Source organism: Lolium perenne, chromosome 4 (assembly GCF_019359855.2).
Source record: "Lolium perenne isolate Kyuss_39 chromosome 4, Kyuss_2.0, whole genome shotgun sequence".
In the NCBI taxonomy this organism is placed as follows: Eukaryota; Viridiplantae; Streptophyta; class Magnoliopsida; order Poales; family Poaceae; genus Lolium; species Lolium perenne.
In genome coordinates this window covers 359,979,345-359,993,288 of record NC_067247.2, presented here as the reverse complement: position 1 = coordinate 359,993,288, position 13,944 = coordinate 359,979,345, and the positions used below count along the sequence as shown (strand labels likewise).

The 13,944-nt window shown below is 45.1% G+C and overlaps 1 protein-coding gene across 1 annotated transcript; it reads left to right on the top strand.

The window, feature by feature from the left end:
* Window positions 1-237: 237 nt before the first annotated feature.
* LOC127349185 (indole-3-pyruvate monooxygenase YUCCA8-like) lies at window positions 238-2,945 on the top strand. Its single transcript, XM_051374962.1, has 4 exons — window positions 238-1,187; window positions 1,506-1,754; window positions 2,300-2,422; window positions 2,533-2,945. The coding sequence occupies exons 1-4, from the start codon at window positions 537-539 to the stop codon at window positions 2,746-2,748; spliced, it is 1,239 nt and encodes a 412-aa protein (XP_051230922.1). The 5' UTR covers window positions 238-536; the 3' UTR covers window positions 2,749-2,945.
* Window positions 2,946-13,944: the final 10,999 nt, after the last annotated feature.

Genomic DNA, 13,944 nt, shown 5'->3' with positions numbered 1-13,944 from the left:
TTGCTCGGGATTCTGGGAATGTCTATGAACCAAAAAAAAAGGGAGATGTGCAATAAAAAAATATTATTTTCCCCCTCCCGTTTTGTACTGGTGGAAGATTGATGGCAATCATTTCAACAGTAGTGACAGTACTCATAGAAATAGCTGGGTACAATGTAAACTGTCCCTTTACATTCACTTCTCCTTATATATAGGGGAGATGGACCCTCGCCGTGAGGTCATTGAGGTAGCCATACAGGTTCTGATCACACCTTTCTCACCCTCGGTGCTTACACTGGTACTACTGTAGTACATGCAAGATCGTGGAGAGGCAAAAAAGATGATGTCACTAGAAGCTTAGGTTGTGCCCACATCTTTGGCTAGCTAGCTTCTTCCAGAGAGAGGCAAAGGAGATACATAGGCCTAGCTAGGTGGTGTGTGTCTTCTTCATTCCGTTCCATGAGCTTATGAGTGCAACCTTCCAAGAGAGAGTTGTGAGTTTGTGTGCCTAGCTAGCTATAGCCCTACTGATTGATTCTTGTGCCATTACATCGATCATGCAAGACCAAGCTAATTCCACGAGCCCTAGGCAGAGCCTCTGCACAGTTGAAGGCCCCATCATCGTCGGCGCCGGTCCGTCAGGCCTCGCCGTCGCCGCCACTCTCCGGAAGCACTCGGTGCCCTTCACCATCCTCGAGCGCTCCGACGACATCGCCGACCTCTGGACCAACCGCACCTATGGCCGCCTCCGTCTGCACCTCCCAAAGGTCTTCTGCGAGCTTCCCCATGTTCGCTTCCCTCCCGACTTCCCCGCCTACCCGAGCAAGCATGACTTCCTCCGCTACCTCCACTCTTACGCCGACCACTTCTCCATCTCGCCGCTGTTCGGCCGCACCGTGACACAGGCTCGGTTCGACGCGGCCACGTCGCTGTGGCATGTCACCGCGGTGGTGGAGGGCGGCGAGGTGACGGAGTACGTGTCGAGGTGGCTAGTGGTGGCCAGCGGGGAGAATGCCGAGGTCGTGGTGCCGAGGGTGAAGGGGAGGGAGAGGTTTGCCGGGGAGGTGCTGCACTCCAGCGAGTACAAGAGCGGCGAGAGGTTCAAGGGCAAGAGGGTGCTGGTTGTGGGTTGTGGCAACTCCGGGATGGAGATGTGCTTGGACCTTTGCGAGCACGGTGCAATCCCTTTCATGTCTGTTAGGAGTGGGGTAAGTCAAGTCCCCTTGCCGCTATGGCTTTCTCTTGATGTTATGTGCCCGTTTTAGGAGTACTTTATGTCAACCTATGTTTCAATAGTTTTTCTCTCAAAAAAAGTTTTAACTGTTTTCCTCTTTTCCTTTCTAGAACATGAGATCATCCTCCTCTGCCGTACTATGTTATTATATCAACTATAGCTTCTTGTTATGTAAATGAAATCTGTTCTTTCTTTACATGAATAATACATCCTACTTACCTTTAATCGATCCTTCGAGATATTTAAACATCTTGCACGTGACCTCATAATATGTTTTTGCAATGATGAACAGGTGCATGTTTTGCCAAGAGAGATGCTTGGAAGCTCAACATTTGGCATAGCCATGAATCTTCTTAGATGGCTGCCGGTAAACCTGGTGGATCGATTCCTCCTGCTCGTTGCAAAGATGATCCTTGGAGAGACCGAAAAGTACGGTCTGAAGAGGCCCAAGCTGGGGCCTTTGGAGATCAAGGGCGTCACCGGGAAGAGCCCTGTTCTGGACGTGGGAGCATGGTCCTTGATCAAATCTGGAGACATCAAGGTATGGTTTTGGTTACTTCTCTCTTTCTTTCTCTATGGTTGCGAAGTGTCAACAGAGACTTGTTTCTTGTGCATGTCATTCCAACTGTCGATCGCTTTTGAGGTTTCTACAACGATCTTTTTTCCTCTTTCTTTAGTGGAGTGAGATTTTACATTTTTACTGGTAGTACCTCTTTTGCAAGACCTCTATACCACTCTGCCTGATGCAGCCGAGGTCTGTACTTTTGGTATCTGTATTGTTGCCCACGATGCAGAGAAATTTTACGTGTGGGAACAAAAATAGCACTGCCTTCATGGCATTCTCCACAGGCGTCCCTTGTTCACCTCCAGGACCAACCTCCTGTCGCGTTCTTCAGTGATACGCATCAGTAATAAACTTTTGTGATGAGCTAGCAACAAGTCCCCGTACAGAGTGCACATTCTTTTTGACTTGAAACCTCTCTCTAGCTTCGTCTCTACATTTTTATATAAATATGTTTACGGCGTATGTGGACTGTGCACGTCTGAGGTTTCTGATGGCTTGTGCGCTGTAACAAACGCCTGCAGGTGGTGGCAGAGGTGGAGTCACTGGGGTGCAACGGGGCAAGGTTCGTGGACGGAAACGACATGGCCTTGGATGCCGTCATCTTCGCCACCGGCTACAGAAGCAACGTCCCGTCCTGGCTCCAGGTAGGTAACAGTTCCACAAAGCAAGTAGACATTTTCCACAAATGCATCAGCTAGCGCACAGATACATCTGCAGTTACGGAAACCGTGACCCGTTCACGACGTGCTTGCAGGACGGCGAGTTCTTCAGGGAGGACGGCAAGCCGAGATTGCGCAGCCCCAGCAACTGGAGAGGCCCCAACGGGCTGTACTGCGTCGGGTTCACCGGCCAGGGCTTGCTCGGCGCCGGCAAGGACGCGCTGAGGGCCGCCTCCGACATCGCCGGGAGGTGGCAGGAGGAGATGGTGGCAGTAGCAGCGCCTGGAGCGGCCACGATCTCCCCAGTGTGATACACAGGGCGGTGCTGCTGCACCCCGCTATGCATGTAGCTGGAGGGGGACTGGTGCGAGCAGCTGCTGATGATGGCGCTGTTCACCGCAGCAGTGGCAGCACATATGTAGATGGGAGAGGAAGAAGAGGTGTGTGTTAGTGTGTATGTGCAGTGGCCTCAGGGAGGACTGTGACAAAATTTTGAATAGGAAGTCGCCTGTCCCCATGCTCCCCAATCGCCCTTGGATGCGCATACGGCTGAAAGAGCCCAGGCGTTTTTTTTTTTGTCCAAACAAACGCAGGGCTGATGTCTGCGTTACGTACGTCGCCAAGCCCAAGGCCATTTGGTTTGGTTTGCCCCCCTCCCCTCCCCCTCTTGGCCGATCTAGCTCACTTCTACTCTCTCCTGGTGTTCCCAGTGTAACATCACTTCCAGTTTACACATGCGCACAGAAGAGACAACAGTTGGGACTATGCTTCCTAAACGTCTCTTCTGCTCCCAACCTCTAGTGCTCCCTTTATTTAAAAAAAATCAACAATCGTGTTTATGGGATTCAAAAAAAATCGGAAAATATGTAAATATAGACAATATTGTATCCTAGGAGCATGTCAAGTTTCAACACCAAATTCTTGAAATTCTGGGCTACACTAAAATGACCTAATATTTTTGTGGAACATTTGGACTTGGCTTTGACAATCCAAATCACATTCCCACTTTGACACACTTTGAACACTTTACATATTCCCACTCCGTTCATCGTTGCCACCACATTTAGATATATGTATACACGCCCATTGTCCATGTCGTCTGAGTGAGTTTCGGTGTCCATAAGTTAAGTATTACACCCGGTCTCTGCATAACAACAATGCACACAGCCGCTCGGACACAAGTTTAAAGCAAAAGGGACTCGATACATGAGACGTGACTCTACACATAGATTCCTAAGGGGAAGGTGGCCCGATCCGTAGACTATGCAGCCATCCATGTTGGATAATAAATTTCTCCACCGTGTTCTCCAACTGCGTAGACATTTCCGTAAACAGCTCTCTGGTGTACAGAGGACCATGAACGGAGCAAAGATGTACACCGGAAGATAACCTACAAAAGAGAAGAATTTTTATTATTAAATACCTTATTATTTATACATAGCCAAAGCGACCAGATAACAGAAATTATTCTCACCCTAACAAGTATTTTAAACCTCTGATCCACCCCATTGCGCAAATTACCGAATATATTGGTAACCCTACTTGGCGGGTATAAGGTAGAACCTATTTGGACGATTGACCATATAGACCTTGCAAAATGACAATGAAAGAAAAGGTGCTTAATTGTCTCTTGGTGACAAAAGGCACACTTCTTGCATTCTTGCCAATTGCGTTTAGCAAGATTATCCTTAGTTAAAATGACCCTTTTATAGAGTACCACGCAAAAAACTTTGTTTTTAGTAGCATTTTTATTTTCCAGATCATCTCATTACTAACTACCAGCTCAATTGCCTAGACTAATGCTTTATACATGGAATCCACCAAAAATAAACCAGTCTCATTTAGATTCCATCGAAACTCATCAGACCCTTGCAACAACTGGACAAAAGCCAGACACTGAAGCATTGCATTCCAAGATGCAAGCCGGGGGCGATAAGATCTCGGCTGAATGTCACATTTGGCGGAGAGGTACCCATCACCATGGCTATGGTTTCTCCTTTGTGGCCCACAATGTTGTAGAAAGATGGATATTGTTTCCGTAGCATGGCATTTCCAAACCATTTATCCTCCCAGAATCTTATCTCTGATCCATCCCTAATAGAGAACGAACTATATGCAAAAAGTACTTTTTCATCGCCATGAAGCCAACCTAAAAGTGTGAATCCCGGGTTTCCAAAACACCTGGGATATCGCTTTTGAGCCCACGGTACTTACTTCTCAAAATAATTTCCATACCCCATCCTCCATAAGAACAATAAGAGCATCTCCAGTCGCGTCCTCCAAACCGTCCCCAAAGGGATTTGGGCGCGCCGGACAAAAAAAACGTTCCCAGCCGCGTCCCCCAAAGGCCTTTTTTGTCCGGCGCGGCCCGATACGGTGTCCGGTGCCCCGAGCCCGTCCCCGTCCCACAGGGGACGCTCCAGGCATGCCGGACACAACGAAAAGCGAGGCGAAGCGACGCGGGCCCGACCCGTCAGCAGATCGGAAGCCTAAAACCCCGTCGCCTACCTTTGGTCAAGCGACGTTAATGGCGTCCTAGTTTTTCTAGGCGACGCAGGGGCGCGTATCGTCGTGCATGGCCGCGTGGCCGTCCGCGTCGGCGTTATTGCATGCAACCACCCGATGTCGCCGCTGTACATTAAGAGGCCCTGCGGTTCGTCCTAATCTCTCACCGCTCCCAAACCTTCTCGTCGCCCCCCCCCCCCCCAAGATCTTCTCCTCGCCGCTCCAAGCAATGTCGTCCTCGTCCTCCCGCAAGATCACCGCGGCGAACGGCTTCAGCAGCGGCAGCCTAACCGTGAAGGAGGCGTGGGTGATGTACCACGCGGGATATCCTGTCCCGCCAGACATGCGCCTGCCAAGCAGCGGTGGCTAGAAGATGGCTATGAATGGCATTGGCATCCTGCCGTCGCCGAAGCCGGGCACAGAGCAATGGAAGGACGACATCAGGGCCCGGTGGGCTGAACTCAGCGCTGAGGAGCGGGTGGATCCGACCTGGGGCGCCCAAGAACAACGACGAGTGGTGGGCCACGTACTTCAAGGCCAAGTACGACGAGGAGATGCGCAACACCGCCGGCCTCATCGGCGGGCCGAATAGCTGGAACAGGGACGGGCGCGCCCGGTTCTGGGGCGTTCCGGGGCGCACCCTCGAGAGCGTCATCCGCGGCATCCGCAACGGCGCTCCAAGGTTGGAGGCGCCGCCCTCACCGCCACCATCTCCCGCAGTGCAATGGCAGCCGAGAAGGACCACGTACTCGTCCTCCTCGAACTCTTCTTCCTCAGGACCGGCCCGATCGACGCCGTCCTCGTCGTACCGCTCGGCGCCCTACACCGTCCCCAATCGCGTGAAGGAGGAGCCGGCGACGCCCGTTAATCCGAGGCGCGGCGGCAGCGGCAGCCGGCTCCAGCAAGAGAGGCGGGGCGGCGCCCTCCTCATCCCGAAGCCGGAGGTGAAGGAGGAACCAGAGGAAGCGTCGCAGGCGGCGCTGCTGGCGGAGTACGAGCGGCAGCAGCGCCTCATCGCCAGCAGCGACGACCCCGAGGACTGCCCAGGGCTGCGAGCGGCGTACTTGGCGTCGCTGAACGACAAGGACTCCTGGAGGGGCGACCTCGACACAACGATCGCCATGTCCATGTGCGACTCCGGCAAGCCTTTCGTGGACCTCACCGACGACGACGAGGCAGCACCAAGCGGCCTGGTGAAGGACGAGCCCGTCGACGAGCCCGATGAGCGCGTCAAGCAGGAGGTCGTCACCGACGACATGTAGAACTTCCACCGGTACTACGACGCCTCCGGCCGCCGCAAATACTTCTAGATTAGGTTTAGTTTAAATTTAGTTGAATCTCGTTCGAATCTATGTAATATATGCTAAGTTTGGATGAATTTAATCAAATTTTGCTCAAGTTTTAAATTTTCAAAATTTTATTTGGAGGACGCGACATCCCCCTAACGCGGCACGAACAAAACGTCCCCCAAATGCTCGATTCGGCACGCTTTGACGAACGGTTTAAAGAACACGACTGGAGATGCTCTAAGGCTTGGCTTTTATCGCCAACGCTCTTCATCATCCTTTGTTTCACCCTCTTTATATGCGGTGAGCAATCTAAAAAAACCAATATTGCAAAATCAAGTCTTCCCGGCACCGTCGTTTTGTCTTGTTTCCCATCCAAGTTGCTTCCTTTTTGTTGCTTATGTCTACCTCACCGACCTCTTAATTACTATGTCCAATGCAGCACTGCACTACCTTAAGACTGCTCATAGTGCTAGTAACTTCACTAGTAACTAAGTGTCCAACTCAGCAAATTTGCTTATGTGGCAGTGAGTTAATGAGGAGAGAGGAGGATGGAGTAACATAGCTAGTTACTGTAACATCACACTTCCCAAGATACAATGAATCTACAAGCTAATTAATGAAGACATCTAGGATACTACTTTGATGTTACTAACCACATGAAGGTAGTAACATAGAGTAGTAACAAGTGCATGTTACTACTCTATGTTACTTCCCACTATGACTAGTCTAACTACTCGCCACAATCACTGTTATTTGCCGCCCTGAACCAATGTCCTTGATGTTGTTCTTTATAAGTATGCTGTACAGAGAAGTGCTTATAGTGCCATGTGCACTATTGTATGATTTACAGAAATCTTGTGCGTCATCTCAAAAAGAGAGGAATTGAAAACGAGTTTGTACGCATCTATAAGCAATGTTTTGATCAATCTACGTGGACATGTGTATATCTTATACCCATGGAAAAGTATGGGTTTTGAGAGCTAACATGTGGTTTGAGTGGTTAGGAGAGCAGTGGCACCTCCAGTCCAGAAGAGTTTAAATTCTAGATTTGATACTTTGGTGTCCCATTAAGGCGTATTCTTTAGGGGGGGACGACGTTCCCATGGACTGCGAGACGTCTATGGTGACTTAACAATCTGAAGACCCACTGAATCAAGTTTCTTGGACTCAGTCTTTCGAAAATGCTCATATGTGTAAGGTGTGCGTTAAAAAAATAGTTTGGGCTTTTTTTCCAAAGTTCGGAGAAAGAACACATCAGAGTCATTAGCAAGTAACTCACACCTTAGTGGGAGTAACAGATTGATTCTGGTGGTGTGCGTCATAGTGGTTTAATGGTATTCACCCTACGTCCCTACCATCGTGCAGATATAAGGAGGAACATGGGGACCCTTGTCTTCACCTAAGATTGCATCACTCTCTTCCTCATCGTGCAGGCACCACCGACATAGATCCTTTTTTAATGTAGGTAAAATGTTTGCCTCTAGTGATTAAATAAGGTGAAGAGTTTTGATAAAGGAGAACAAAAAGTTGTAACAAAAGGGACTACTCTCCCAATATTACAAAATACATTTTTTAGCACCCTCGGCGATCCAAAGTTTTGCTTCTCTCTTTATTGTGGCAAGGAGGATACCTGGCAGCGCCGCTTTGTTGTTGAAGAATCTCACATTACGTTCATACAAATCGTCTAGCTAATAATAAGCATCATGAGTACGGCCATGGCTTTATGCTTTGGTGTGGTGTTGTTAGACATGATCATCCATCAATCCTCGTTGGAGAGATAAGCGAGGGATAGGTTGAACAAAACGTTGTGAGCCAACCAATCCAATCCGTAACCATTGTATACACCCTCTTAGAGACCTAGCATTTAAAAAAAGAGGCACACCGTCATTGATACATGTAAAATGTATCCATAAAACTATGGTGTTTATTATATTAAAATATCTAAATATTTGGAAACTTTATTATATTTATTGGTTCTCAAAATGTGAAAATTTCTTTGTTTACACTTTGTTGTGTATGAATTACATAACCGCGGAAAGAAGTCTCTCGTTATGGTGAAATTCAGAATTTCCCAAAATCTGTCCTTGCATGACTACTTTTAAAGATGCCAAAACACGACCCAAATATCACGTCAAATGAAACAACCTAAAAGACGGAAGTTGTGGGAAATTTCATGGCGGACCATTTGATATAGGCATTTCTATTTTTGTGCCCTTCGAGTCTGTTAGTTCTTCTCAGTTTTCTCCGGCCTCTAAATTTTTTCCCACTTTTTCCGAAGCTCTTGTTTCAAACTCTCACAAGAAGGTCAAACAGATGTTGCCGTCGGGTCAATGAAATTGACCGTTATTCTAACGTATGGGGTCGTGTGTCTGGGTCCGCGTAGTACCCTATCTGGCTTAGCTCACTGGGGATAATATCTAGTGATCCCACGCTTTACATGATACCATGATACCAACCTTCATAATTCAAATTTATATACATAAAAAATATGTAAACAAACTGTGGGTGTTCACAAGTTGTGTGTTTACATTCCCTAGAAGTTTTAGAGTCAAATTCAAAATACACAAAGAGAGAAACATGAGAAATTGCTACATAAATAGTGCCATTTTATGTTTTGACACTATTCATGTTGGATTTGTCTTTTTTATATCCCTGCATGTATTTGAATTTTGTTCTCTAAATGCTAGGGATGATAAACACATACAGCTTGAACATTCACGGATTTATTTCAGATTTTTTTGATACTTCCAGATTTGAATTTTGATGACTGATTCATGGTATCTCATTGAATGTGGGATCACTAGATATGTTGTGCCCCTATACGATTTAGGAAACGAAACAGAGCACCTTCTCTTTCTCTGTCTCACTAACCTCGGGTCCCTCTCTCTTCTTGGAAACAAATTAGATCACTTTATGTCTCTCTCGCTCACATCATTCATTTGTTTTGCCCAATTTGGTAGCAAATCTAAAGGAGCTTCTCTTACTCTCTTACTTACCTATACCCAATTTGGTAATAAACATCTAGAATATAATAAACGCTACTTACATCAGCCAACACACAGTTTTAAGGGATCGCTAGTTTCAACAAAATATGCTGATTAAGAAGTAGTAGCACACACACACATAGTACATAGTCAACATGCCGCTTCGTCTCCTTGCTTCCCAGACCCTTGAACTTCGGAAGCTTGGGCTTGGGAGGCGGTATGTCACCCCTCCCGATGGCCAGGTTGTGCCGGCGAAGAAGGTGAATCCCAAATGCCTTGTGCTTAGTCAGGAAGGCATACTTGTTGATGTTCTCTCTAGCGTTAGGGCGGTTGGAGCCAAGGGATTTAGCACGCATCATGATGTTGATGAAGTCGGTACCGATAGACCTCTAGTAGAAGGGGCACTTGTACACGTCTGTAGCCCAGTGGCCGTCGTGTTTGCCCAAATCGAGCCTCCTCAAGATGTGGCGCGCCTTCGCATAGAAGGACTCGTCGTCGCTGCCAACCTCGTCACTATCTTCCTGTTATGTTCAAGTAGGAGAATTGCAACATAATGGACAGATTCAACCAAAAGATGATCCAAATATGAACATGAAAAAAAATAATTGAGGGAGCAGTTGTGTGCGCGAATGAGAGTGAGTGAGGGTTCTCCCCCTTTTTTATTTGAATGAGGGTTCTCCTTTTTTTGATTTTAATGAGGGTTTTCCCTGGAAGATTGGGACTGGGGAGGCGGAGAGAGACGAGCTATATATTCATATAATATTACCGATGTTTTGTGCTACCGCGGATACGTGTATACACTTGCTGTACAATGCAATGTGGACATGCTTCGATACTGCACCATTTACATGTGTACGAAATAGGTCCACCCACCGACGCTTTTGTTGCTTAGTACTACCCTGGTTAGGTATTTATACTCAGTTTTAACCTCGAGGGGTGGTCAACATGGGGTCAATGGCTTATAGAACATATCAAACCTTGTCGAAATGAGCCAAAATTTGGCATACTTATGTATATTTTAGTTGCGAACACTTTGATGTAGGCCAAGATAAAAATGTTCCTAGGAATTCCAAGTATTTTACCAAAATTCTGCCAATTTCTCTAGATTTAGGGTTAATTAGTGTGGAGTCAATTTACGCACAACTAATTCAAATAATCAAAATATAGTGGCACCTTTGCATGTGGTCAAGTTATGTGACCTATCACCAAGGAAAAATAAGAAACATAGATTGATGAAGTTTTTCCTCAAACCACTCCTCAAAATGAGGTACTAACTATGAAGGTCCATGGCATTCGACCCAATCCTCATTCCCAAAATCAGCACCCCAAAACATAGTTTGCCTAAATGAGGCCATATTTGGCACAATCATGTATCTTTGAATTGCAAACAATTTCATGTAGATCAGATGTATTTTTTTGTACAAAACACACACTTTCCATTTTTTAAGTACTAAAAAATTGCATTCATTAGTCTGTTTTCTATATTCGTGTCATTGGTACCTTAGTTCTGCTCAGTTTTCTCCCGGATATAAAGTTGTGCTTAGTTTTTCCTATCTCTTGTCTCAAACGGTCGAGACCGTTGTCACGTGGATCACTCCCACTCTCTCTCTCTCTCTCTCTCTCTCTCTCTCTCTCTCTCTCCCTCCCTCTCTCTCTCTCTCTCTCTCTCTCTCTTCTTCTGATCGTGGCCACCTCCTCTATGCAAAATAACGACTTTACCACCAAGACACGAACTCGACAAACAAATTGAATTTGAATGTACAATTACACAAAAAATATTGGAAAAAAATTCAAGCCGTGTACCACCCTAAATAATTTATTTTGGATGTACAATTACTCAACAAAAATATAGGCACAGAAAGTCAAGTCGTGCACCACCCTAGATAATTTGATTTGAAATGTAAAATTACTCAACAAAAATATGGGGGCAAAAATTCAAGCTTGTACCCTAAATAATTTTATTTAAAATGTGCAATACCTCAACAAAAATATAGGATGGTGGAAAACTCTTGCAACAAAAAATTGGGAACGATAATAAGCCCAAACGGTGGTGCGAAAATATGACCATCTGCTTTTTGCTCATATGTACCGAGTTGAGTGTGGAAAATGTAAGATCAAGATTTCATAGGACAACATTAACATGTCCTAAGTGTAATTTAAAAGCGTTCAAGAGTTGTGTAAATTAGGTTTATGCATGAGACATAAAGATGTACTTATACCTTGCTGGTTTCAATGTAAGACTAAAGGCTACGTATATTTATGAGTCTAGGGGCATGGTTGTTAGTATCTTCATACGTATCATAGTGTTTTACGATTTTATGACACTACTGTAGCCAATCGATACGTATCGCGGTAGTATTTTCATATGGTAGTATCTTAGTCGTAACCTGATACATATCATGCTATCAATAGTATCCCGATATAAATACGATACCATACTATCCTACGCATATTCTAAAAATGGACACAATGTATGACAAGCTGAAGAGTAAAAGTTATTTTTAGTCTCAAGGTTAACTAAGTATATAAAAAATACAACTTCAATAAATTTGGGTGGGGTATGGGTCTAGAAGGGAGTTTGTATGTGCAAGAAAGCAGTCAACTAGCCATCTCTTTGTACCGATTGTCGTCAACATAGGCCTGTGCAAGATGGTGCGTAGACGGGCGGTGATAATGATGTCGTTGTCTAGCCTTCAAATGATAGGATGTAAATTAGCATCCGCTCACGCAATCAATAACTTGTTCATCATAGAGAGGCGCTCAACAGATCTAGGTGTAGTTGGTAGTATCCTTTGTAGTTAGTTTTCTTAGTTATAGATCTCCTCATCAGAGAGGGGCTTATGAGGTTAGCTCTTTTTCCCTTTGTTAGTAGAATTTAAACTACCCCATTGGCGGGTAAGTGATTGCAATATAATTCGATATAATTGAATGTAAACAATTGATCCAGGTGAATTGAGTTCTCTATTTTTCAAATGTATTGAAATAATATTTCTTAGCACTAATCATGATTAACTTTTCTGCCATCGATTTATGCACGAAACACAGCAACAAAAATAATGTGTCGGACCTTATATGTGCATGACTCCAAATTATCCGCCGTATGTTAATGTACTGAGATGTTTTTGCACGTGTGTCGCGTACGATAGTGCGCGTCATATTGTATGCGGCACGAGAGAAAAAAAAGCGGTGGGTATTGATGGCTCCCAAGTGCATGAGATCAATTGTAGTACTTTTCAATAAAAAAAAGTTGTGAAACCCATGAGGAGCTGAAGCTTTTGGTTAGAAAAATAATAGGAAATCAATAATAATAAAGTAACGGTTTCTGTGTTTTAGGTATATATAAATAAAGTGTGGAAAGTAAATAGCAAATAAGTAAATGCTCTCAATGAGAGAAAAACCTAATCCTCTATGCAGAAAGAGGACAAGCTCAAGTGTGTGTGCTTATATGAGATAAAAGTTCCCGAAGGCGGCTTGAATTCACTAGCATCTGAGTTCTAAACAACATGGTAAATATTTTATCAAGCTTTATTCAATTAGGGGCGGAGCCTTAATTAGGTGCAGCCATAAGCATGTGCAAATACACCCCTTATGATCGGTCCTAGAGCCATTTTCTTGTGCATAGAGGAATCATTAAGACATAAATCTCCTATCATAGCAATAAGATTTGGGGTCCCCGATATAAACCCCTCTAATGCAACCCATAGTGTTGGAAGATGTTTTCTGTCATTCTGACCCCTCCAACTAATGCATTACATCAAAGTGCAGCCCTATGAGCCCATATAGGTGAAGTAATATGCATTCTACGTTCGCATAAAACCATCATAGAACAACATAAAAGATAGAAAACTCGATCAAATACTCATTGCACATCATATAGAATCATAACCAGATCATCCTATGACCTCAGGAACGTGGGGAACTACTCACAAGTGATAAACGTAATATGGACCAGAGGCATAATGGTTTCAACAAAATCTGAATATATAATCTCCCCACCAAATAATGACAAAGTACCAATCACAAACATGCAACAACACTAAAAACATTATCTGGGGTTCAATTCAACACAAATTATGAGGGGATGACAACAATCTCGTAGATGGTGATGCATGGTGGTGATGATGGTGTTGGTGGAGATGTGGATGGAGATGCCTCCTCCCAAGCCAAGGAGGAGTGGGGATGTCGATGGCGTTGCTTTCCTTTCACCGGAGCCACCGGTGCAGCAGGATCTACCCTCTCTCCTGGAGTAGGAGAGGACTTTTGCCTCCGCCGCCGCCTCACTAAATCTCGGGAAAACTATGGCTTAGGTTTTTTGGCGAAATGTAGCGTCTGGGATAAAAAAAAAGGGCCGAACGATGTCCGAGGTGCTAATGAATGTAGGTGGCACGGCCAGGAAGTTGGGGCGCGCCACCACTGCTCGTTTGTACCTGTGGCCCTTCTCGCTTGTTTCATTCACTCACGGACTTCCTTCGGGTGAAAAAATGATCAGGTAATTTTTTCTCGAATTTTTGCAGTCCAGAAAGTCCCAAAACAAATAAAAAACGAAAAAGGAGGTTATCTACCTCCCAGGAATTAAATACCAATGAAGGGAACTTTATAGGAAAGTCTCGAAAATCATCTAAAAATGCATAAAAACGATGTATGAAAGAAAATAACAATTAAAACTAACTCTATATGTAGCAATAATGATGATACAAAATGCACGTATCAGGTATGCACTTTCTCTGAT

Excerpts from the sequence above, each read along its gene's own strand:
- LOC127349185 (XM_051374962.1), top strand. The coding sequence starts at position 537 with ATGCAAGACCAAGCTAATTCCACGAGCCCTAGGCAGAGCCTCTGCACA. Across the intron at positions 1,188-1,505 it reads TCATGTCTGTTAGGAGTGGG|GTGCATGTTTTGCCAAGAGA; the intron begins GTAAGTCAAGTC and ends AATGATGAACAG. Across the intron at positions 2,423-2,532 it reads ACGTCCCGTCCTGGCTCCAG|GACGGCGAGTTCTTCAGGGA; the intron begins GTAGGTAACAGT and ends ACGTGCTTGCAG.